Genomic DNA, 25,151 nt, shown 5'->3' on the forward strand with positions numbered 1-25,151 from the left:
CATCCCATTTCTTAATCATGTATGCACGCACACGCACGCACACACACACAGACCTATGCTCAGCCAGATTTAATGAAAATAACCACACCAACATGATAATATTAGTTGTTTTTCAACAGTTAACATTGCGTGCAATCTAGCCGTAGGGGGAATGAATGGTAACGCCAGCCAAGCATATTTGACGCATGTTATGTGAAAGCTCCTGAAGAGCCGCATGAAACTAGTTAAAGAGCCGCATGAGGCTCGGGAGCCACGGGTTGGCCAGGCCAGGTCTAAGTGAACAACAAAACTAGTTCATTTTTTTGCAGCGATCCAAAGTTGTGCATTCTGAGCATCTTAATGATCCAGCGTGAGGAGTTCGTAAGCACCTTTTAAGAACTTTCAGAAGCCAGAATGGAGTTTTGCCATCACTACAACAACTAGCATGCTAACCACGCACTTCCAGACTGACTTTATAATTAGATGCTTACGGTACGGTGACCTCAAGATCTGTACAGTACTGGGGCGGGACTAAAATACACGGAAAATATGAAATACAGGGCCTACAACTACTGCAAGCGGAAATTATTATGCAACTTAGAGGTTATTTAGCGATTAATTAGTGTTTATAAAGCGCTTATAGAGATTAAGAATGAAGAATCACACCTATAATGATAATGAGGCAGTAATTAAAGATAATGAGGAAAAAATACTAAATGGCCAATAACTTGTGATACATGGGCAGACATAAAAGAAGTATTTAATAAAGAGTCTAATTAACCACTTAGTATTCTGTTAATGCATGTAAGCTCTTATAAAGTGATCAGATCAGAATCAACAAGTGGTCTAAGCTTCATGTAGTAGAGCACTGCCCTCTAGTGGTATTAAAAGAGAGGTACGTCACATAAAAGTATGAAAAAATAGACCCAAAAGAATTCAAATGTCATGATAGATTTATTTTGCTCTGTCACAAACTGTACAATGGAGTCACCGTTTTATCATCATCATCACTGCACAACACGTTTCAAACATCTGTAAGTGCTTTTTAAATTACGTTGACAAAACATAGATTATGCTTTTTCACATTCAGGCTCTTTAAACGAAAACTAGCATGCAAATGTACAGGCCCTGGTAAAACTTTTCTTTTTTTTTTTTTTTTTACACGGACAAAATGGTGAATCATGTTACGTTACAATAATAATTATGTGTCTGTTTATGGTCCTGTCGTGTTGAAACATAGTGCCCAGGTTTGAACTTAAATATTCACTTGCATTGGTACATTTTGAGCACAGTACAGTACTTTGTTGGGTAAAAGTGGCTGCAGTTCCGTGTTCGCTCACTAGGCGGCGACGGGAGAGGGGCAGGACATGGGCTGCACTCCTCTCAGCTCCAGAGCTTTGTTAAACTGCACCGCGAGGGTCTTTGAAGCTTTGGTGATCCTCAGGTCCTTCATGCAGCCTTTGAACGATCGTTTGGTGGACAGCGCCGCCTGGTGGACGCCCGCTGAAATACACACAGTACAACACATTTTATACCAGAGGAAAGCGACTATTAATGTTTAAGTTACAAAGGATATTCTATAAAAATGTACTAATATTTCAACTACTACCGGGCTACAATCCTTACAGTACAGTACAGTCACAATCAGAGGTGAGGACTCGAGACTTGACTTGATAAAATAGACAAAGACTTGGGACTTGACTTGGACTAGAGGCCTGTGACTTAAGACCTGATGCTTAGACTAGTTGACGAATTAACTGTTATTAAGCGCTCTTAAATCTGAACTCTTTCTGTTCTGACCGTAATAATTCACACTCTTGTCAAGACATTTAAAAAGAAAAAATTAGCATTTTGACAACTCTTATATAAATACTCTCATACCATGACTTTTTCAAGTACAACTTAGTTTAAAAAGTATATATATATTGCAAAAATCTAAACTATATATGGTATTTTGGTTTAAAGACTTGAAATTACTTGAAGCTCAAAGCAAATGACTTGGACTTGACTTGGACTTGAGGTCAAAGACTTGAGACTTACTTGAGACATGCAAAACAACAACTTGGTCCCACCTCTGATTACAACTATTGCAACTTGTACTTTATAGTACTTTTTACTGCTACTGCTGCTAAAACTACTTCTACTACTGCCAAGTCCGAGTCAAGTCCCAGGTCAAATACAGGCAAGTTCAAATCGAGTCTTGGGTCACTGGCCCATAAGTCCAAGTCAAGTCCAAGTTGTCTGCTTTGAGCTTCAAGTCAGTGTAGATTTTTGCAATTTATATGATTTTTAAACTAAATTGTACGTAAAATGTCATGGTATATTTATATATGTGTAATTATAAAAGAGTATTTTTTTCTTTTTTAAATGTTTTGTCAAGATCTTAGTGTGAATCATTACGGTCAGAACAGAAAGAATTCAGATTTAAAAGTGCTAAATAAATTATTTTGTCATGAAGGATCATGTTGTCTGTAGTTCCCTCTGTTTTACTGTATTGTACTTTATATTAATGTAGTACATTTGAGGATACACATCAGTTACAGTAGTAGTAGTTATAGTATCCTGTAGTATCCTGTGGTAAAGTATTTTCTAAAAACATATATTTTTAGGAGAAGCATCAAGTCTTCTCAAGTCATATGGCTCAAGTTCGAGTCATGTCCCAAGTCACTGAGATTCAAGTCCAACTCAAGTCCCAAGTCTTAGTCCATTTTATCAAGTCAAGTCTCAAGTCCTAAAAATAGTGACTCAAGTCTGACTCAAGTCCAAGTCACGACTCCGACTTGCAAGTCCCGACCTCTGCTACTTATCTACCTACACAATTCACTGATACTATTATTCTTTTTACTTTCCCATGGTTTTGGTATTTCTACTACTACTACTACTACTACTACTACTAGTACTACTACATAACAATAACAACAACCGAAAATACTACTACTAACAAATACTACTACAACTACAACTACTAAAGGGGGATTAAATAATTTCATCAAACAAGTAGAACTCAGGACTAAACAGAAACACATGATAATAATATCAAAGGTAATAATAAATCTCGTACCGGGGTATCCTCCGACGTAGATGGGGTCGTTGGTCTCACACGTGTTGGATCTGGCGTTTGGACTCTCGGCTTTGCTCTGGGCGCTGTCCACTCTGAGCTCCAGTTTGTGTCGGATCTTTGTGGCGGTGACCGAGTGCCACTGGCCGTCGCAGAAGCCCTCTCCCTCGGGGGACACCTCTGCTGTGATCAGACCTGCGCCGTTGTCCACGTGGAACTGCAGCTGTGAGGGGACAGACAGACAGAATGGTTTACTGTGCTCTTAGCTCATTTATTCTACTGTAGTTTATTGGAGTGTAAGCTCATGAAGTTTAAATTGACTTGGTTTCATAACATTCTCAAGAGCAGAGAGTTGAGGGGAGCAGATCAGATTTGTAAGGTGGAATTTGCTGTGCAATTTGAATAAAACGGGGATCTTCAACCTTTTTCCTACCATGAGCTACTTTCTGTAAAACGAAAATGCCAGAAAACTATGAGTTGCCAGAAACGAAAGGAAAAATAAGAGCCACGGTAAACCTCAGACAGGGTACAGTTAGAGGCCTATAAAACATAAACCATCATCCAGTTATTAGTTCACAAAGTTAGGCATCAAAACGATATATTTGCAATGAAAATAGACATTTAATCAATCAAATTTGAGTCATTCAGCTCAATATGTTTAATTCAGAACACATACAGTATGAAAAATGGTAACGGGTTTAAATATCTTTATTTTGTTGACATTAGATACAAAAAAATCTATTAGATAACTTGTCTTAAAAATGGAAATGTTGCCTAACTTTTTGGACTTAAAAACCTAATAATAAATCAGCTTAGAATGACAATAAGAATAACAAAATCTTGGAACGTTCTGTTTGTGTAGGCGCCACTTTAAAGTGTGATACTTATGTCCCTGTGGAAGAAAAATGTATTTTTAGAAAACAGTCTTTGAAGTTACATTGTTCCATATAGATCCATGGACAGTGTTGGGGAGTAACAGATTACATGTACCGGAGTTATGTAATCAGAGTACAAATTATGAGTAACTGTATTCAGTTACAGTTACTGTTTCAGTGAGTGGTAATTGGATTACAGTTACTTTGTTGAAATAAATGGATTACACAGCGGTATTTTCCTGTTTTCAGGTCTAAAACACGACTAAACTAGAGCTAAACCAGGTCTAAACCAGGTCTAAACCAGGTCTAAACTAGATCTAAACTAGATCTAAACCAGGTGTAAACCAGGTCTAAACTAGATCTAAACTAGATCTAAACCAGGTGTAAACCAGGACTAAAACCAGGACTAAACCAGGACTAAACTAGATCTAAACCAGGTATAAACCAGGTCTAAAACAGGTCTAAAACAGGTCTAAACCAGGTGTAAACCAGGACTAAAACCAGGACTAAACTAGAGCTAAACCAGGTCTAAACCAGGACTTAACTAGATCTAAACTAGATCTAAACCAGGTCTAAACCAGGTCTAAACCAGGTCTAAACTAGATCTAAACTAGATCTAAACCAGGTGTAAACCAGGACTAAAACCAGGACTAAACCAGGACTAAACTAGATCTAAACCAGGTATAAACCAGGTCTAAAACAGGTCTAAAACAGGTCTAAACCAGGTGTAAACCAGGACTAAAAGCAGGACTAAACCAGGACTAAAAAAGGTCTAAAATCAGGTCTAAACTAGATCTAAACAAGATTTAAACCAGGTCTAAACCAGGACTAAAACAGGATCTAACAGGATTTAACAGGACTAAATCATGCTGCGTGGACGTGTCTCCTCATCTTCTGTCAATAATATTTTTTAATTTGGTTTAGTAAAGTCTGGGCTTTTTATTTTCTTTTAGCAAAATAAAAAATCTTATGTTAGAATCCTCGTCTTTGCTTCTCTACAGCAAACCAAGTAATCCAAAGTATTCAGATTACGTTACTCACCTTTAGTAACTTAATGGATTACGTTACAAACTACATTCTGGGTATGTAATCTGTAATCTGTAGGGGAATACATTTTAAAAGGAACCCTCCCAACACTGTCCATGGATGTAAGAAGATTAAATTAATTAAATCTTTACATCTTTAGCTTTAGATCGAACAGTGTTAAGATGAGAAAGAGAGATACTTTATTCATTAATGTTAACAGGTCAAACGAACCAAAAAATGACAGCCTACAAAAGATTCATCTCTTGTATCTCTTGTGTTAAATGTGTCTATGTGTGCAAACGTTCCAGCGCTCTTACCTTTCCGTCCACGATCTCGATGCCAAGCCCGTTCCTGTCGTTGTCGCTGACGCCTAACAGCACCCCGTTTGTGCGACTGGTGCGGAAGTCAAACGCTATGGACACCTCCTGACCCACGCGGTACGTCGCCACTGCAGGAAGAACAAGACAGGACAAAGTTTGGATTAGAAAGTCCAATCAAACTTTGGGAAATTAGCTCTCAAACCACCAGAAACTTAAACACACATTACCCAGAGATGGAAAACATTTTCTACTCAAGTACACGGCTAAAATTTACTTAATTACAAGTACAGGTCCTGCAGCTAAAACTGTAAAATTAAAATAAAAAAAATAAGTACAGTAAAATAAAAAAAAAAAAAATTGATAAATATTAAAAAACATGCATAAAATATAAAAAAATATGCATAAAATATTACTACAAGTACTAGTTATAAGTAAAAAACAAACTTATAACTAGTACTTGGAGTAATATTTTATGCATATTTTTTCATATTTACACAATTACACAGTCTTTTATGTAACTTTCAATTTAATTTATATATTTTTTGGTCCGTGCTGTAGATTTGAAACTCTTAATATCGTTCATGAGCCGTAACAGCAAATGAAATATCAGACATCAGCTCAAATCACATCAATATCGGACCATCGCTAAGTTAAAATTCTACTAAATTAAATTTAAATCCACTAAAAAAAGTACAAAAACGCAAAAAATCTCCTCAATTACAGAAGCGTGAGTATTTGTAATGAGCTGTAACTTCACTAGAGGCTCATACCTGCTTTCAAATATCCATTCCCCTGAAAGTACGTCCCGGGCTCCGTGGAGACAAAGCAGCGTCCGACCATGTGACTGGAGGAGGGGGTCTGCATGTCCACCTTAAAATCCTCGAGCGGACTGCTGACCGCGCTGCCGTGCATCTTAAAGTTACGCACGCACCCGTTCACACTGTACAGGATCTGAAAGTAGACGAAACACAGGTTCCTTCAGCATACAGAGTACGTTTTATTAGTAGTTTTAGTGTTTAGTTTGGTTCGTGCTCACCGGTCCGATCCTCTTGGTGGTGTAGTTTTGTGGTAAACCGCCCACGTAGATCACGCCGACCACATCCAGCAGATCGGCCTGAGAATTAAACGTTTTTAATCCATGCAAGCCAAACTTCACACAACACAATAGAGTTTTAAAACGTGTACCTTCTTTGGACTGAACATTTGTTTCATGTACTTGGAATCGATCGTGAGAACGGCTCTTTGCTTGTTGCGATTCACGCGGATCTGAGAGGAAAACAAAAATAGCCCCACCGGTTATAAAACAGATCTAGAGAGTTCGCTTGGTTTGACGATAGTTGTGGGAGTAGAAATATGTAGAAGTAAATAGACAGGCGGACAGATGTGTTATTAATCCTGAGGGAAATTCAAGTTTTGCTGCAACATTTTCACTGTGCGTCTCGTCTTTATGTCTCAGTCAAAGGTCAGGGAGGGTCAGCAGATCTGTGTCAGGGCAGTTTGAGGAGAGGAAGAGCCAAAAGTGTCACTCCTGTGTCCTGCAGCCTCATAGCAGTGTCCAGAAGGAGCCAGGCCTCACTCTTACTGCACTCTGGTGTTTCACTGGTGATGAAATGATCTATTCCCTCAAAGTGTTTCCTCTGGATCAGGGGTGTCAAACTCGTTTTGTTCCAGGGGCCGTATCCAACCTATTTTGATCCCAAAGGGGCCGGATCAGAAAACTCATGGCATATAAACCCCAAAAATAACAATAAATTCAAATATTTGTGCAGAGAAACGCAAATCTATTACAGAAATCTTTTTTAATTGATAAACTCTTTCTTTTACAAAATATTATAATATTATGAACGACCTGAAACTTTAAGAAAAATACAATTTCAACACAATGTTTTAACATTAACTTGTATGCAAATATGAATTAAATTTTTGTTGTAAAATCCTGCACTCGGCTCCACTTTTCTCATTTTGGACATTTTTCTGATGAGGGTGTCACGGTCAAGAGTCAAAATCGATCGTCCTTTAAGAGCGTTTGGAAAGAGACAAGTCTTCATTTGTGCTGCTCTGGTGGGAGGGGCCACGTACAGAGACGCTGGAGACGCTGCTGTGATAAACACCGCAGAAAATTACCAATATTTTAATAGAAAATATAATTAAAATATTTTAGTAGATAATCAGCCGAGGCCCACATTAAAGGTCTTGGAGGGCCGGATTTGGGCCCCAGGCCGTATGTTTGACACCTGTGCTCTAGAAGATCTGCTGCCACATTTGATTAAAAAATGAGCTCAAAAAAAAAAAAGTTTCCAAAATCTGCTCAGTGTGTGAGCCAGGCAGCCACAAAAGCAGCCAACCCGTCCTTTGCTATGGATATTATTGCCATATTGATAATAATTACAACATTAACATCGATCTAAGGCCACGTTTACACTGAAACAAATCTCCGTATCACTGTATCAGAAAGGATCTGCGTCCAGACACGTCGTTTCTCTGTCCGCAAGCCTTCACTATTCACACAGCTTTGAGCATATTTGTTTACGTTTTACGGAAACGAAACTTAAAACCACATGGCTAATTTAAATAAACTGAGCGCTCAAAAAACAGCTCGCTCTTTGTGTCCTGATGTGGTTCAGCTTCTGTCGGTCTAAAGGAGGCGACTCAGTGGAATATGAGTGTTCTTTCTGTGACAGAGGGATGATCTGCTGATGGTGAGTCTGTTCTGTGCTTCTATGGCATTAGAGATGGTTCATATTAGACTTTATACGTCTCCAGGCCGTATATATGAATGGACAAATATTCTAGCCTCTCAGTGTTTTGGCGGTGAATTACTTTGTGGCGCACAGACCTACATCAGCGTATCAGTGTTTTCAGGCGTCCACACAGTGTTGGATCAGACCTGCACTCAGATGAATTTGTGGGAGCTCGCGGCACCAGATCGTTCCGTCTCTGGTGCCGTTTTCAGTCGGATTAGTGTGAATGAACACTGCATCTACAACGAAAACGACTCAAATACATACTAGTGTGGACGGGGCCTAAAATAGTGAAAACAGTATTTGAATTTGAATGATGGATAACTTCTTAGATATTTCTTACAGTTTTAGTTAACCAGAGAGAGAGAAGACGTTTATGCACTTCCAGCAAACATACGGCCCGGGGGCCAGATCCGGCCCTCCAAGACCTTTAATCTGGCCTTCGGCTGATTTTCGAATAAAATATTTTAATTATATTTTCTATTAAAATATTGGTAATTTTCTGTGGTGTTTATCACAGCAGCGTCTCCAGCGTCTCTGTACGTGGCCCCTCCCACCAGAGCAGCACAAATGAAGACTTGTCTCTTTCCAAACGCTCTTAAAGGACGATCGTTTTGACTGTTGACCGTGACACCCTCATCAGAAAAATGTCAAAAATGAGAAAAGTGGAGCCGAGTGCAGGATTTTCCAAGAAAAAAATTTACTTATTCCTATTTGCATACAAGTTAATGTTAAAACACTGTGTTGAAATTACATTTTTCTTAAAGTTTCAGGTTGTTCATAATATTATAATATTTTGTAAAAGAAAGAGTTCATCAGTTAAAAAAGATTTCTGTAATAGATTTGTGTTTCTCTGCACAAATATTTGAACTTATTGTTATTTTTGTGGTTTATATGACATGAGTTTTCTGATCCGGCCCCTTTGGGATCAAAGTAGTTTGGATATGGCCACTGGACCAAAATGAGTTTGACACCCCTGACTTACAGTAACTACCATAAGAAGTGTACAGAATAATGGGAATACTGCAAGTAAAATACAAAAGTTGTCTCTTGTTGGCGGTGCATTCCTTGGTTGGAGAAAAAGTAGATTTTTCTGTCATTGTCATAGAAAAAACAACAAGACAAAATCAAAACAACTTTTATCTTGACTGTTCTTTAGATTTGTAACATCCAAACGACAGCCAAAAGCGTATTTTTCAGATAATATGAAATGAAAATATTCTTTTAATTGCATAAAATAACAAAATGCCATGAGCTTTCACCGTGTGCCAGTTTCCATCGTTGATAGAGAAGGGTACACAGCCCGAGGTGTTCCCATGTCCCAGGTCGTAGCCCAGGCACACCTGACCTTTTTTAATCTACAAACAATAACAACACAATAAATTAAACAAAACAAACACTTCATGAACGTGTCAAACCATCAGAACTTTATTGTACCTGAATGGAGACAAAATCAGCGTGGTTTATACGAGCCATGTACAGGACCAGACCAGAATCCTCCTTTGTCCTCAGTTCAAACTCCAAAATCAACCTAAAACAAAACAAACATGATATTATATTTATTCATTTATTATTCATTTCTGAACTGAGTTTAAATTACACCGGGTGATTGGTTGGAGTTTATCTCAGCTACTAAGACTCAAGGTGCTATTGCCACAATTCTAAGTATAGGTCACTTTTTTTAATTGCAATTAAGAATCAACTATGTAAAAGTATGAATTGTGTTTTTTGTTTTTTTTGCGTGATTATTGTTGATAGCAATATTGTGATTTTAACAGTTGAATTACTGACATCACGAAAACTCAACTAACAAATGAACAGCTCGAATCATTCAAATTAATCATAAGTCCAATAAATGACAAAATCTATGTTTTGAACACGTGCAGTCAGAGGTATTTTTAGGTCTAAGACTTGGGACTCGACTTGGACTTGAGGCCTGTGACTTGAGAAGGCTTGATGCTTCTTCTAAGAAAATGTTTTTAGAAAATACTTTTCTCTTTACAGTTGATAAATGTGGTGCTTAATTTCATAGGAACAAACTGGAACATGTCCCTCCCATTTTTCTGTTTGTTACTTTGGATGTACCTGAAGTACTTTGATATGGTACCCTCAAATGTACTACAGTAATACACAGTACAATACAGTAGAACTTGTGATACTTCTATTTCAGTGCAGACTACACGACAAAATAAGTGTTGTTAAACACTCTTAAATCTTAACTTTTTTCTATTCTGACGGTAATGATTCACACTAAGATCTTGTCAAGACATTTAAAAAGGAAAAAAAAAATTGCATTTCTACAATTCTTATCTAAATACTCCTATATAAATATAACATATAAATATACCATAAGTACAGTGTGGCTTAAAAATCATATAAATTGCAAATATCTAAGCTATATTTGGCATTTTTTTGAAGCTCAAAGCAGACGACTTGGACTTGAACTTGTGGGCCAGTGACTCGAGACTCGACTTGGATTTGCCTGTCTTTGACTTCGGACTTGACTCGGACTTGAGGTCAAAGACTTGAGACTTTGGTCCCACCTCGTACTTGCAGCGTTATCTTGTTATTTATTATTCATTATTAGGTGCCGATCAAACTTAAATCAGATATTGATCTCTACTGCGATCCTTTCAGTGCTTGTACTGTTTGTAAACTCCACGGACATGACTCTCTCCTATAGAGTTTTCCGATAGCTGTCAGTCTTGTGTCTAATTTGACCCTTATCCCGGCCCGTGTGTGTGCTGAGCTCCTGACAGCACGAGCAGGAGGAGGATTTGCAGTCAACATCACCTGACTATTTCATCAGATCATTATTAATACAGCGTGTTTGGATCTGTGCGCTTTTCTCTGGCTCCACTGTCTGTCCAAACCATCAGCCACTCCTCATTTATTTACAAGAGGAACTGTGGGCTAGAGGTCAAATGTGAGTCCAAGATGTACGTTTGACGAGTTCAGTAACGAGGAGACAGGAGAGGTCAAATCTGTACAAGGACGTAGTTTGGCATAGGGACGGTGGGGACATGGCACAACCAATATTTGAGGAAGACAAAATAGTTCCTACCAATATTTGCCATTGTATTTTAATAAACAAATATATAGATTTATTCTGATATTTTTCCAAACTCAGTAGTATTAATTTAACACGTTTTAGTTCACATTTTGTTTATTAGATGTTCTGAGATGCTGCTATTTGATTGGCTGCAACAGAGTGATGTCATTAGGAGGTGTCAGGAGCCTAAACTGGGGAAGCACCAGAACAGGGCTGCACGTGAAAATGGCAGCTTGAGCAGGCGTGAGTGAAGACGCTGCACACCAAACTTTGAAAAAATTTTCAAAAGGAACTTACTTTGCTTCATCTTCAATTAAACTTGCCTTATAATGAGTTGCCGCGGGAAAAAGAGCGACTATCACCACAAGTGCACCTCCCAAACAGAGCCCTACTCGTGCGCTGTTAGCAGCCGGACTCTACTGACAATATTCCATGGAAAAATGTACGGACATTTCCACACAAATATCTCATCTCCAACAAGCAAAGGGAAATCTGCTACAAACTTCTACATCACTGTTATCCACTAAAGAATAATCTTAGAAGGACAATGGACACAAACTGTACATTTTGCAAACTGAAAAATGAAACCACCTCTCACTTATTTTGGACCTGCTCAGACTCTGTGTGTTTTTGGAAAGAATTTATAAAACATATGGGTCTCACCAAAGCTGAAACCAAACCTACGCCCTTTAATCTGTAACAAAAGTATATTTCTGGCTGAATATTTTTATTTATATTATTTTATTTATAGATTTGTTTGCAAGAGGAAAACCATTTTTATATTTGAGTTCATTTTTCATTTTTTCTTTTTTAAGATGACGTTTTAAGTGTTTGACAGCTTGATGAGGGCTAATCAGCTCTGTAATTAATGCCCAATCATGTAATCTATTTCTAACACTTAGAAACCATACTTATAGTTTATTTATAAATCAAATGTCTATAAGTTTTAAATATAGTCGTTGGATTGGAAAACTAGTGAGACCATATAGTTCAGTAACATGTGAATAGTACAAACTTATACTAATACTTGTACTTGTATACTTGTACTCCACTGAAATGTATAGAGTTTAAAGGCCGCAATTTTCTGATCTATGTTTTAATGTTGTTTCCTCATCAAAAACAGTCTTTTCTCAAACAGAAAACGCTCTGTTCCACCTTGTGATGTCATGTGGTAATATAGGAAATGCTCCACTGCGTTTTTAAATGTCTTTTCGTCATCATTTTGTAACGCAAAATGTCTGAAAAATGCAAAAGATGATAGATTAGAAGAGTGGGCCATGGGATTAAATACATTTTCTTCTTCCCACTCCTTTTTGGTTTTGGGCACATTTTATTTTATTTTATTTTATTTTTTGGTGTTTATTTTTATTTCTATTATGATTTTACTTATGTTATATGTTCCACTGTATAAAAATGTAAATCTCTACTTGCCCAAAATAAATACATACATAAATAAATAAAAATAAACTCAATAGAATCATTTGGATAATTTCGGTCCCAGAATTGACAGTCTCCTCTGAACTAAACATATAAGGTAACTTGAAAACTACCACCACATGACATCACAAGGTGGAACAGAGCATTTTGACATGTGTGAACGAAACAAAATACAACTCCAGGTAATGTTTTTTCACATTTAACGACTTCATAACAAGGCCAAATGCTCATAAGAATCGATTTTGTGCAATATAGGACCTTTAATCTAAAATCTAAATGCGACTGACCTCTCTCTGACTTTGGTGTCGTCGAAGTTGAAGCTCATGTGGCTGTTCCTGCTCAGGCCGAACTGATAGGCCTGGTCCAGAGCTGTGGGGGCCACGGCGGAGGCACAGGCGTCCTGCAGGGGGCGACACGCACAGGTTAGATCAGCGCGGCCTCCTGTCAGCACACGTCACTCACACTAATGGGACTGTGTGTGAGCGGACAGCGGTGACAAGAGGGAAGAGGACCTGTCAACAACTCACTGTGAAGAAGAGGTTTGTACAGAGGAAGCTACAAATACAGTCAAAAATGAAATATGTGTGGAAAAAACAACATTATAACATAACATTTAAAGTGTTATGATGCAACAAATCCGTTAAATTATACCACTAATGACCAATCTTACTACTACTACTAAATACCTCACTGGTGATTCATGATTTGTCCTACGATTTGTTCTCAATTTAACATAAGTAAAAAATGCATGACAATCAAAAAATATGAAATTGTAAAGTTGCAATAAAAGCTTTCTTGAAGGTGCTATTTCCATCCTGGCCAGCAGAGGTCAGTGCAGTTATATGTATAAATAAAACTGCTTATTGTGATCCAACAGTGTGTCTTTTGCTGAGTACCACTTTGTCCTGTAACCTTTTTTTTAAAACACCAACACAGATTCAGTTAAACACAACAAAAGCAATGCAACAGTGCTTTACATTTGATATATTTGGCCAATTTATTATTGAAAATCTCTTTCTCTCTTCTTTTTTTTTTTCTCTCAATTTTTTAATAAACATTTTTAGTTCCTATACTTGAACTAATAATTATTTTCACGACCATCATTTCCCTTCAACATCTTTAACTATTTATTAAAATCTCAATGTCCTGTACTTGTCCAAACACATTTATTCTTTTTCTTTGTCTGCCACCAATATCTGATGCTTTATAATTCCCTTTTTGATCACCTTTAAAATAATAACACCTACTTTTGTTATTTTACACAGCGGCAAAGAAACACATTCACCTGTTATTGACACATGTTTACATTTGTTGACATGTAACACAACGTAAGATTAAGCAACCATAAGCATAAGAAGATTAAAAACTTTGGTCTGTCAATTACTGCAAACTATGAACATTTTAAAAGACCTTTTCAGATATAACATGTGATTAATTATATAAATAGGTTAAGTATGGAGAATATCAGTTGTAACTTTTCATTGTGCACAAATTGTTTGGATTAGATGTCTGTTGCCCTCTGCTGGTAATGGTGGGAAGTGAACATTGCATGACCTTTAAGCTTTTCACACATATAATAAAGAAATCACGAGCATTAATTGATAATAAATGACGTAGAGCATTATTAACAACTTAAACGTGTACATTTAGCAAATAATGACACTTTTAAACACACGACATAAACGTGTAGCCTACCTTTTCATTTCTACTTGTGCCTCAGTCAAATAGTTCCAAACCTGTTCTGACTCTCTCCTCTGCTCTTCTACAGCTCCTCCTTAATCCACTCTTCTCTCTCTCTTCCTCTAACTCTCCTTTCTCCTCTCATCTCTCTCTCCTCTCCTCTAACTGTCCTCTTCTCCAACTCCCATCTCATTTACTCTCTCCTCCCCTAACTCCCTTCTTATCTCTGTCCTTCTCTCTAAGTCCCCTCTTTTCCCTCATCTCTCTCCTCCCCTCTCCTCTCATTTCCCCTCTCCTCGTCTCTAACTCCCATCTTATCTCTCTCTCCTCCCCTCACCTCTCCTCTCATCTCTTTTTTCCTCCTCTCTATCGCCCATCTCTCTCCTTTCTCCTCCTCTCTTACTCCCCTCTGTCTTCTCATCTCTCTCTCCTCTCATTTCCCCTCACCTCCTCTTTAACTCCCCTCTCTCCTCTTCTCTCCTTTCCTAGTCTCTAACTCCTATCTCATTCCCCCTCTCCTCCTTTCTAACTCCCATCTCCCTCACCATCCTCCTCTCTCCTTTCCTCCTCTCCAAATCCCCTCTCATCTCTCTCCTCCTCTCTCCTCTCATCCCTCTCCTCCCATCTAATCTCCCCTCTACTCCTCCCCTAACTCACCTCTCTTCCTCTCATCTCCTATCTCCTCCTCTCTAACTCCCCTCTCTCTTTTCATCTCTCTCTCCTCTCATTTCACCTCTCTCTTCTCATCTTTCTCTCTTCTTATTTCCCCTCACCTCCTCTCTAACTCCCCTCTCTCCTCTCATCTCTCTCCTTTCCTACTCTCTAACTCCTATCTCATCCCCCCCTCCTCCTTTCTAACTCCCATCTCTCCTTTCATCTCTCTCTTCTTCTCTCCTCTCATCCCTCTCCCCTCTCATCTCTCCCCATCCTCCTCTCTCCTTTCCTCCTCTCCAACTCCCCTCTCCTCTAATCCCTCTCTCCTCTCATCTACCCTCTCCTCTCTAACTCCCCCCTCTCCTCTTATCTCTCTCTCCTCTTCTCTCCATTTCTACTCTCTAACTCCTATCTCATTCCCCCTCTCCTCCTTTCTAACTCCCATCTCTCCTCTCATTTCTCTCTTCTTCTCTCCTCTCATCCCTCTCCTCCTCTCTATCTTCCCTCTCCTAACTCTCATCTCTCCCCATCCTCCTCTCTCCTTTCCTCCTCTCCAACTCCCCTCTCCTCCCTCTCTCCTCTCTCTCCCCTCTCCTCCTCCTCTCATCTCTCTCTCCTTTCCACCTCTCCAACTTCCCTCTCCTCCTCCTCTCTCCTCTCATCCCTCTCTCCTCCTCTCTAACTCCCCTCTCTCATCTCATTTCCCCTCCTCTGTAACTTCCATCTCATCTCTCCCCTTCCTCTTCTCTAACTCTTCTCTCCGTCTTGTCCCTGCGCTCTCCCTGTCCCCTCTTCTCTCTCCTAACACCCTCACTGTCCCCTCTCACTCTCTCATCTCTTCCTCCTCTCCACTCTGTCTCTCCCCTCTCCTCCTCTCGTCCATTTTAAAGTGAAGACATTCCCCGTGCGTTGACCTTGCTTTGTCACGGCTGACACTCACCTCTTATCGTCCACTCTCTCCTTCTCTCCCTCCCTCCCTCTTCTCCCTCCATCCTCCTCACACACACTGACCTATAACAAAAAGACCAGCTCCTCTCCTGCCTTCTTTCCATTAAGCACACAAAAGCCCTCCGCGCTCGGTGAGGCTTGTGTGCAGCGGTTTTAGTGGCGCGCTCTCATCCTCTCGCCACTTCTTTCTCTTTAGGTGAACAATGCGCAGACAGGCTCCCATTCACAGCCCTGCTAGAGGTCAGGCCGAGTCACTCATCCAGTCGTTTGGATTACCGCGGGGACTTTTCTGGAATTATTTGACTGTAGCCCGGCATTAGTTGGAATTCCAGGTGATTCCGAAAAACGTTTGCGTGCATAAAACAGCCTGGACTCCTCATTTCACTAAAACATGAACACGAAACAAGATTTTACGATAAGTCTTGCCTTTGTTTTTTATATTTTTATCTGACTGAAGTAAATTAATTTACCTCAAGATGTGACACACTGTACACAGAGGTAATTTCACAACAACGCAGTAGTCATAAGGTTAATAAGGGCTAAAACTTAACAAAAGTTATGATTAGACTAAGAAAAATAAATGACAACTCCTTCATATCGTTAAATTAATGTTTAAATTGTCCTTGGATGGAGTTTTCCGTGTTGATGTGGATCAAAATAAACAATAAACAATAACGGTATTCTGTTTTAGAACTCAGCGCTATGTATTTTTGTACTTTTATTCTCAACTTTTTTCCACAAACTGCTGCTTAACTGACGTAAAACTATGATACATATTTAGTGGTTGGGTTGTTGGATGGAAGTAGCCAGGCTGGTGCTACCTAGTGCCTCCACTCAATTTCATTTCTCTCCACTGACAAGTTCAGGAATCGGAATACACTAGACGGTTCGCAAAAACCCCGGAAGTGTAAGTCTGGGCACCAGACAGTCAGCGAAGAGCCGTACATTCTGTGTTGGCAACAATTCCCAAGGTCGAGGATTTAAAGCCGGAACAAAGAGAATGTTTGGTGAATTTTAGCAAGGGGAAAGACGTTATTGCACTTCTTCCTACGGGATTTGGAAAAAGCTTAATATACCAGTTAGACCTGTTAACGGCGCATTACATACGTCATGACCAAATAGCAGCAATTGGTTAAATTAAAAAGTACCCGCCTACTGTCGAGCGAATGAATCCTAATGCTGTGAGGTCAGACGGTTTCTACGAAGTGAAACTGGCTGATGAATCAAGCTAGAGTGGAAGGGCATGAGGGATTGTTTTTAATAATATCTTTGTATTACAGATATCACAATGTCAATTTCAAATCTGAAATCTACAACTACAATAGAATATTTAATAAAAGAAACACATTTATTGTTGTGTTATTTGTTTTGATTCTGTACAGAGGGTATTAAAAGCTCTCCTGGGGGACTTCCTGTCTGCTGTGGACACTTTCGGACTTCAACTTCAGCACCTAAAGTCACTCATATCTGCTCTTGTGTTTGATTAGTATCATCTTCTTACCCTGTACCTAATCAAAAGTACTGATGGACGTATGTATGGACAGCCTATATAGACATGTTGTGGTGTAAGATCAGAGAAAGGGAGATGTAAGCGTCTGTAGAACCCTGTAAAATATCCATTAACATCAACCATGAACAAGGACAACAGAAGCAGGCATTGTGATTTCACTGTATCTACAATTGCTTTCACTACTGAAGGAGACTTAAGATAGAAAATCTATTCAGAAGGTTTTATTCATCATTTCTCGTTCCCATTCACTAAAAGTGGTTTTAAGAGTAACTGATTCATGTTTTACTCATCTATATTCTACAACACTCAAGACGTCATTGCTCTGCATATTCCCGGTTTCTCTACTTTTATGATCACACATATTCAAGAGTAGCATCTTGCCCCCATAAGCCTCATTTAGGGTTCAAAATAAAAAAAACTATGACACCTCTGGTTTGGGGTAGTTGGTAATAATGAAATAGTAAAAAGAGGAAAAATGTTATACTGTTATTATGTTATTATTATTCATTCAACTGTGCAACTGAGAACATTTTGTGTTTTTGCCATATTTTAGCAAAACAAATGACAATTTATGCTCCCTCTTTACTGTTGGCAGATATCAAATTGGTCAAAAATAGGGACACCTGGGACATGTCTTCTATGAAACTGGGACAAATCACAGAGAGACAGAGGACACATGACTCAAAACTGGGACTGTCCCGGGTAAACATAGGGACACCCTGTTCACTCTATCTTAATGTGTCTTCTTTATTGTTACTGATGCAAGAACAGTAGTAGATAATCGTTTTCACTGTTAGGGATAAACTGCAAGTGAAATATAAAAGTTAAATTATTTCAGTTGTTCTGTTTAAAATTCTACCCGTTTGAGTTGCACCTAAACACTTAATTCTACTTAATTGTACCTAATTCTTCCTTACTAAACAAAAGCTGCAGTTTGATTGGCTCTCATACCACTCACAAGTCGTGGTACCAGCTATAGGCCTTTAATCTGCAGTAATTGGATGTGCTCACTTTTCTGTCTTTTTACCAAGATGGGACTGGCACCACAACTAACCTGTGATCAAAACAGTCCACAGGCCAGCAAGAAGAACAAAGGTTATCCTATTCATATAGATAAGATGGGGGGGTCATGTTGATTTTAAGATATCTGTTGTAACATAATACCAAAGTTGTCAGGGTAATGAACTCACAAATGTAATAAGTTCCCACAAACAACAAGCGAATGACCAGGAGGCTCTGATCTGTCCCACACCAACAGGGGGCGTTCAGGTGCCAGATGAGACTCAACTGTTGTCTCTCAACAGCCAAGACTCCTCAAACCCTGAGGACAGAAGTCTAGTCCAGGAACTTACACACCTGGAGGACAGCTCTCTATTCAGGGCGCTACGTGAAGAGTTGGAGTAGACAATGGCCAAGCTTGTAGTACAGGTCCAAATAAGTAATTCTTTGGACCGCAAGCTTAAGACTCAGGAGAGGATTGGCAAAGAGAAAGACTTGGAATTGCAAAACCTCACTGCTACTCTTCAGAAAAAGGACAGGCAACTACAAGACCAAGTTAATGCACATAAGGAGACAAGAGCTCGTCTTACTGAAGACTTAGAATTGAAAGAGCTCCAAGGTAATCTCAGAAGAAAGATAGAAAACTGAAAAACCAAGTTAGTGCGTACAAGGACATAAGATATCTGTATAACAACAGTGACAGACCATGTCCAGCTCAAACAAGAGCTCGCCAACACCAGTAAAGTCCATGAGAAGATAAAAGAAAAACTTCAAGCACCTTTAATAGAAATTCAAACCACTTGTACTGATGCTGGTGTAGATCTCGCCAACAAAAAACAATGAGAAACTGTCCAGGAAAGTGCAGGAGCTGTCCTCTGAACTCTTCTCAGCTCGAGAGGAGACTCCTGAAGGACACAGAGATCCAGCCACATAAAAAGAGCGGCCGTCTGGAGGAGCAGAGGAGGGGACCCAGACGTCGACCGCACTAAAGCACCTCCAACTATTACCCTTACACTTGCATTATTAAACATTTGAACAAAAACCATACACCTTTATTTAGTACTAACTGTAGAGCAGCTCAAAAGATGTCAAAAGCTTTAGTTTAGTTTTGGAACGGTGTTAATACACTTTGAAACATGTAGGAGCACTTTCTTAAATACATCACATGACCTTAAGATGTGGAGCCTGGTGTTTTGAGCTGTGAGAATGAAGAATGTGCAGGGTAACAAGCAGCGTGATAACATGGTTGAGAGCTCTTAAGCGAGTAGTAGTGCTTACAGTAAATGTACTACTACTGGATTTTTATTCTTACAATGCAGTTACAATGATACTCTACTGAATAATATTTCTTGTGCGTTTAAATCTAAAATAAATTAGGTATTCATGGACAGTATTGCAGTGTATAAACTTTGCTTTGTTCCCTGCCTGCTTAACTTTTATCACATTATTCACATTCATGCGCACTGCAGTAGTTTTATTGTGCAGCTGTCCACCAGTCAGTACGGAGCATTCCCACACATCACGCTTCATAAAAGATACTTAAAATCGACTCCCATAAAAGGCTACACAACTCACAAACGCACATTTTATTTCAAAGCCGTAAACAGTTGCTATTTGCGGCGAAAACAAACTAGTGACTAATTTATGTTGAGGTGATGGTAACACTTTATAATAACTACACTTAAATTAGACTGAATAAAGCAAGAACAAAGATTTAATTCACAATGAACCAGTAGTTTAGTAAGAATTATTCAGGCTTGGTAACTTAAAGAGGAGGCATATTATTACTTCTATGAGGAATTAATTGTTGACAAATAACATATTTAGATCACCAAGTTATCTTTTATTGTTTTGAAAATGCTACACAGCAAAAACTGGAGGGTTAAAATGTTAGGGTAAAATATTTCAGAGTTGTTTTTAACACCAAAAGTGTTATTTTAACTATTTGAAAGTTAAATGGGGGTTTGAGTTGGGGTTATTTGTCAGAGTTGATGTGGTTGAGGTTAATTCAACTTCCTCTAGTGTTAATTAAACTTTTCTTAGTGTTAATTTGGCTCCTCCCATTCACCACTTCAAACTCTTGTGAGAGAAGACCAGTTTGCACCAGTTTTGTACATAATTTCATCTTAATGAACTAAAGTAAAGTAAAAATAAAATAAAACACCTCTGTGTGTTGTTTAGCTAAATCAGAATAACTCTACAAAGTGTTTACTCTCAAAACGTTAATGTAACTCTTGATTTCGGGGTTAAACAGGAACTTTGGTTCAGTGTTACTTAATTAACATTTCTAAAAATGTAAAATTAACTTTAGAACAGATTGGACTCATATAAACTCTGAGAAAATGTTAAAGTTGATTCTGTAAGAGTCAATTTTAACGCTCCTCTTTTTGCTGTGTATATTCGCTGAAAACAACACACTATCACAACACAATTTCATTAGCGTGCATCCTGATCATGAAACTACTGCACATCGCATCAGGTTTGTGAAGTTGTTGTGTATATTTATGAAGAACTGTCGTGTGGGAGCATGGGCGAGATAGGCTTGTGGGCTGAGCATTGGACAGAATATCACAGCTTATATGTAAAAACCTTGTGCCATTAGGTTTTTGATGAGGGAACGTTATTAAGGAGTAGAAAGCTCCACAAAAAGTCTACTTTGCATAATACTCCAAGTTAAAGGTTGCAGAACATAGTGTAAATCACTGTTTCCCAAACCTTTTTTCTGGGGACCCGTATTTTAAAAGTCACAAACTTTCGTGACCCGAGTCAAAAGAAATTATTCCTAAATCACAAAATGAAGGTGGATTTGACCATTATTGAACATTAATGAGGATATTTTATTGTTGACTGAGTGATCGTGTCCCTCTGAACTCTTAGTATTACTCAAGTTTTAAACAATAAAAAACAGTAATTGAACCAGCAATAAAAGGATCCATAAGTCGCCTATTTGGACATTAAATGTAGCCCATTTCTTTTTCTTTTCAACATTCAACTGAGCCAGCAATATTGGGACAAAATAGTCAACTAAATAATTACAAAAAGATTAGAAATTATACAGAAGATGTCTTATCATTTCAAGGTTTCTAATGAGATAGGTGGGCCTGTCTTGTTTTTGTTTTGGAGTGCAGGAGGAGAGCGCAGCAGCAGATCAGGCGCAGGATTCAGTCTGTTTCTGTGCTTTGTCTTCATTTTTGTGAGCACAGAAAATCCCAATTCACACAAATATGTAGTAGTGGAAGGAATAAACATAGGAATACTAGCCCTACTGAGGATATTCTGATGAAATGCTGATCCAGAATGATGATAAAGTCACAGATCAGAACTGTATATTGCAGACCTACATGCAGATTGTGACAAGGCGACTCCAAAAAAAAAAATAAATCTTGTATGATCCACCTGAGGGTTACGACTCTTTGGGAAACAATGATGCAGAGAATCCACCACCTGCTTTTGTCCGTGAAAATTGTATTGTTTTGTTGTAGTGTTCCCTAGTATGAGATTATCTCCACAGAGACAAGCAGGTGATACTACCAGGGCAAGTTACAGGTCAGATCTGTGCAGAGGTGACACTGCTTACAGTTAAGAGTCCATGTTTTTCAAGGTATTTTTAGACAGATAGAAAACAGAAGAAAGAAAGATAGTAAGCTGTAAGATCAATAGGTGTAAGGCCGTACTGTGGAACATTCCAGGCAATAGGGCTCCGTATCATCAAGAGTCCACCGATATGATACATACCTCGATAAATAAGCCACGATACGATACATATCTCAATACAAAGAGCTTTCGATTCGATACGATATATTTCAAATCAATTTGATACGGTTCAATAACAAAATAAAGGCTAAATCATGGATGTGATACTAAAAGTCTTTGTTAAACCACTTCTTGCGCAAAGTTCATATGAAACACGAACATTTTAATCATCAAAACAGTGAATATGTTAAATGTGTTGGATAAAAGAGTTTCCTTCCACTGAACAAGCAACAAAACTGTAGCGCTGTAACAAAATAAAGAGTAAAATATACCAAAAAATACTCTTGGCGATGTATCGATACAGCAGCCCATGATATCGATACTGCATCATGACATTAAACAATACGATATATCGATATTTCAATATTTTTGCACACCCCTACGAGGCAAAGCAATAAATCTCCATGGGTTCATTTTTAATTAATGTCCTAACTAAATCCAAGTTATTCTTAATAAACGATTTGCTCATTATGAAGTAAGTCTTTCTTCATGCTTTAAAAATGCGATTTAAAGCATAGTTATTATAAATTGTTCCCAGTGACGCAGGTTTGACCTTTGACCAGCACTTTCCTATAGATGTTGCGGGTTAAGCACATACTTGTTTTAAAGACCTGAGGGTTCATATATATATAGAGCCCTGTGGTTTATGGTGTAGTAAAGGAGGAGCCCGCATCTATCTCCTCTATAGTCACTCCTCAAATTGATCCGGAATATCCATTTTACCATAAAACGCCCGAGCAGGGAGGGGAGACAGGGCATTACCCATCCAATTACAGTAATGGTGTCGAGTAAATCAGGCAGACCACAACAGCACATAGATAAGCAGTGACACAGGCAAGAGGAAAAGTCCAGTTGAGCCCTGGTTTGCAGAAGTGTTTACAAGTACTAGTGAATAATGTGTAGTGCAGGGGTCTCCAACCTTTTTCCTCCGATGAGCTACTTTTACGAAATGAAAATGCCAGAGAACTACTAATATTAGCTGTAGCAAAAAATGTATAAAAGAAAGAGGGCAAGCCTTAGATGGGGTAAATTTAGGCTTCGCTCAGACTGCAAGGTTAAATGCTCAATTCAGAGTTTTTTGGGAAATACGATTTTTTGCAAGGTTGTTCACATTTCCAATTAAATGTGACTTGTATGTGATCTCCAGTGTGAACTTTAAACGCCCCAAAAGTGTCCCGCACGTGCACTGGAGGACACGACGACGTCACATCCAGCGAGCATGCTCAGTGTTTACGGAAGTCGCCTAAACTTGGACGTGAGCATTGAGCACCTGGAGATTTTAAAGTTGCTGTCGAACCGGAGCCAGAACATGTACAGCTTATTTGTTTTAAGGAGGAGATTGAGAAGGAGAAGGACGAGTGTAGCATCCAGTCGAACTGAGAAGGCCAGAACTGATGGTTAAATGACTTTTTAATCATTCCTTGCCGTGTCATAGAACCAACGTAAGAGCTAGACAAGAACAAAATAACAGCAATTCACAAGCTCATTACATTGTTTAACTGTTATCCATATTTAACAACAATTTGATACAAATAACAAGAAGCTCAAATATACATTTACAAGTAAAACAAACCTTGTTCCGCTGTCGACTGTTGCTATCTTTAGTTTTGTTTTATATAACTTTTCACCGTTGTTTTGTTTTTCTCTATTAACGTTGCCGTGTTTACTTTGCGTCTTTTCTTTATAACAAGAAACTTCCGCTCACACCGGAAGGCACCAAAATAAAAGCGCAACCTTACTATTAAATGCCATGGACTGTGTGTTAATGTATATAAGAGCTAACTTGACCTTTACAACGAGGTTTTGGGCCATAGCGTTTTGTGGGGCATTGGCAGCAACGTCCGTAGAAACGAACGTGTGAGAGCGGAGTTGCAGAACAAGAGTGGCGGGATTGTTATGTGCTTCACTGTTTCACTGGCGCAGACTTCATACACAATTTTCGTATGATGAGAAGAACGTTTGTGTACATTTGTGAGCGCCTACTCGTACCACTCTCGCAGGAGATCGGATGAATGCGACCTGGCCATTCAGACTGAAAAGATCGGATATGTATCGGTTTTAGGAGCACATATCCAAGTGGCCTGGTTTGCATTTGGAAAAAATCTGATCTGTGTCGTTCAGACTGTCATTAAAAGATCAGATACAGGTCGTACAGGGGCGAAAAAAATCTGATTTGGGTCACTTCAGGCTGCAGTCTGATCATAGCCTTAGATGCCTATACACCATAAACCTTTATCCATTTATTAGTGCACAGAGTTAGGCACCAGTGGTAATAGTCACATAATTAATCATTTTTGAGTTTTTCAGCATAATATGTATAATTCAGAAATCCCTTGGTGAGCTACTTGAAACGGGCTGGAGAGCTACAGGTTGGAGACCGCTGCCGTAGTGTAATAAAAAAGGTTGCATGAGGTTATTTTGCGATATTTTTGAGATAATCTTTACCGTCTCAGCGTCCGGTTCAGTCGGGGGGACAGGTGTTCGGACCACAGGTACAGCAGGGGGCGTGGTCTTCTGAAAAACAGGAAGGGAACATGTAAGTAAAAGTCTGTTGTGAAATACTGGTAATTAATAAATAATATAAATAAAAGTTTTTCAATGTGGCTTAATGGCTTTTGTTCTTGCAGAGGAGGAGAAACTTCCATTCCTTCAGCTTTTGTTTTATGTATTTCCACAAAAAAATAGACTAAATAAATGTGGAATATGCAGTGCCTATATAAAGGTCTCCATCTTGACAGAGAGAAGCAGCAGTAGCGCACATTATAGGTCAGATCTTTGGGGAGATGAGCCAGCTCGCTCAAAGTTAAGAATGCTCCAGTGTGGGACATTCCTGACGAAGCAATAAAGTCTAAAAAGGGAAAGAAAGAAGCGCGCCTTTAAGGAACAAAGTATAGAAGCAGATATGGAGATTGATGATTACAACTTGTACCTCTAAAGAGTAAACTCTGCTTCACCTCCTCATGTATTAACACTACGGTCAGTGGTTTACCCAAAGTGGTTGTTTTGCAGCTGAAACACTTATCAGAGTTTGTTTCCTGTCTCTTTTTTAGTTTGTAAGTTTACTGTGTTTTCGCTTCGCTTGAGTTTATTTTCACTGCGACTGGGGGAAATAAGAAGGC

General features: G+C 38.8%; 1 protein-coding gene across 1 annotated transcript in view; it reads right to left on the reverse strand.

Annotated features, from left to right (window-relative positions):
- Positions 1-914: 914 nt before the first annotated feature.
- The window catches only part of LOC110156398 (laminin, alpha 2), a 332,216-nt gene continuing 307,979 nt past the window's right edge, over positions 915-25,151 (reverse strand). Inside the window, 10 exon segments of the mRNA XM_055149659.1 lie at positions 915-1,482; positions 3,041-3,260; positions 5,256-5,386; positions 6,029-6,209; positions 6,295-6,372; positions 6,444-6,524; positions 9,262-9,357; positions 9,437-9,530; positions 12,776-12,888; positions 24,478-24,546. Of these exon segments, the coding sequence (XP_055005634.1) occupies positions 1,319-1,482; positions 3,041-3,260; positions 5,256-5,386; positions 6,029-6,209; positions 6,295-6,372; positions 6,444-6,524; positions 9,262-9,357; positions 9,437-9,530; positions 12,776-12,888; positions 24,478-24,546 (1,227 nt within the window). The 3' untranslated portion in view covers positions 915-1,318.

The sequence above is a fragment of the Boleophthalmus pectinirostris genome, unplaced genomic scaffold (assembly GCF_026225935.1).
Source record: "Boleophthalmus pectinirostris isolate CB_2022bp ecotype Guang Dong unplaced genomic scaffold, ASM2622593v1 HiC_scaffold_13, whole genome shotgun sequence".
NCBI classification, from domain to species: Eukaryota; Metazoa; Chordata; class Actinopteri; order Gobiiformes; family Gobiidae; genus Boleophthalmus; species Boleophthalmus pectinirostris.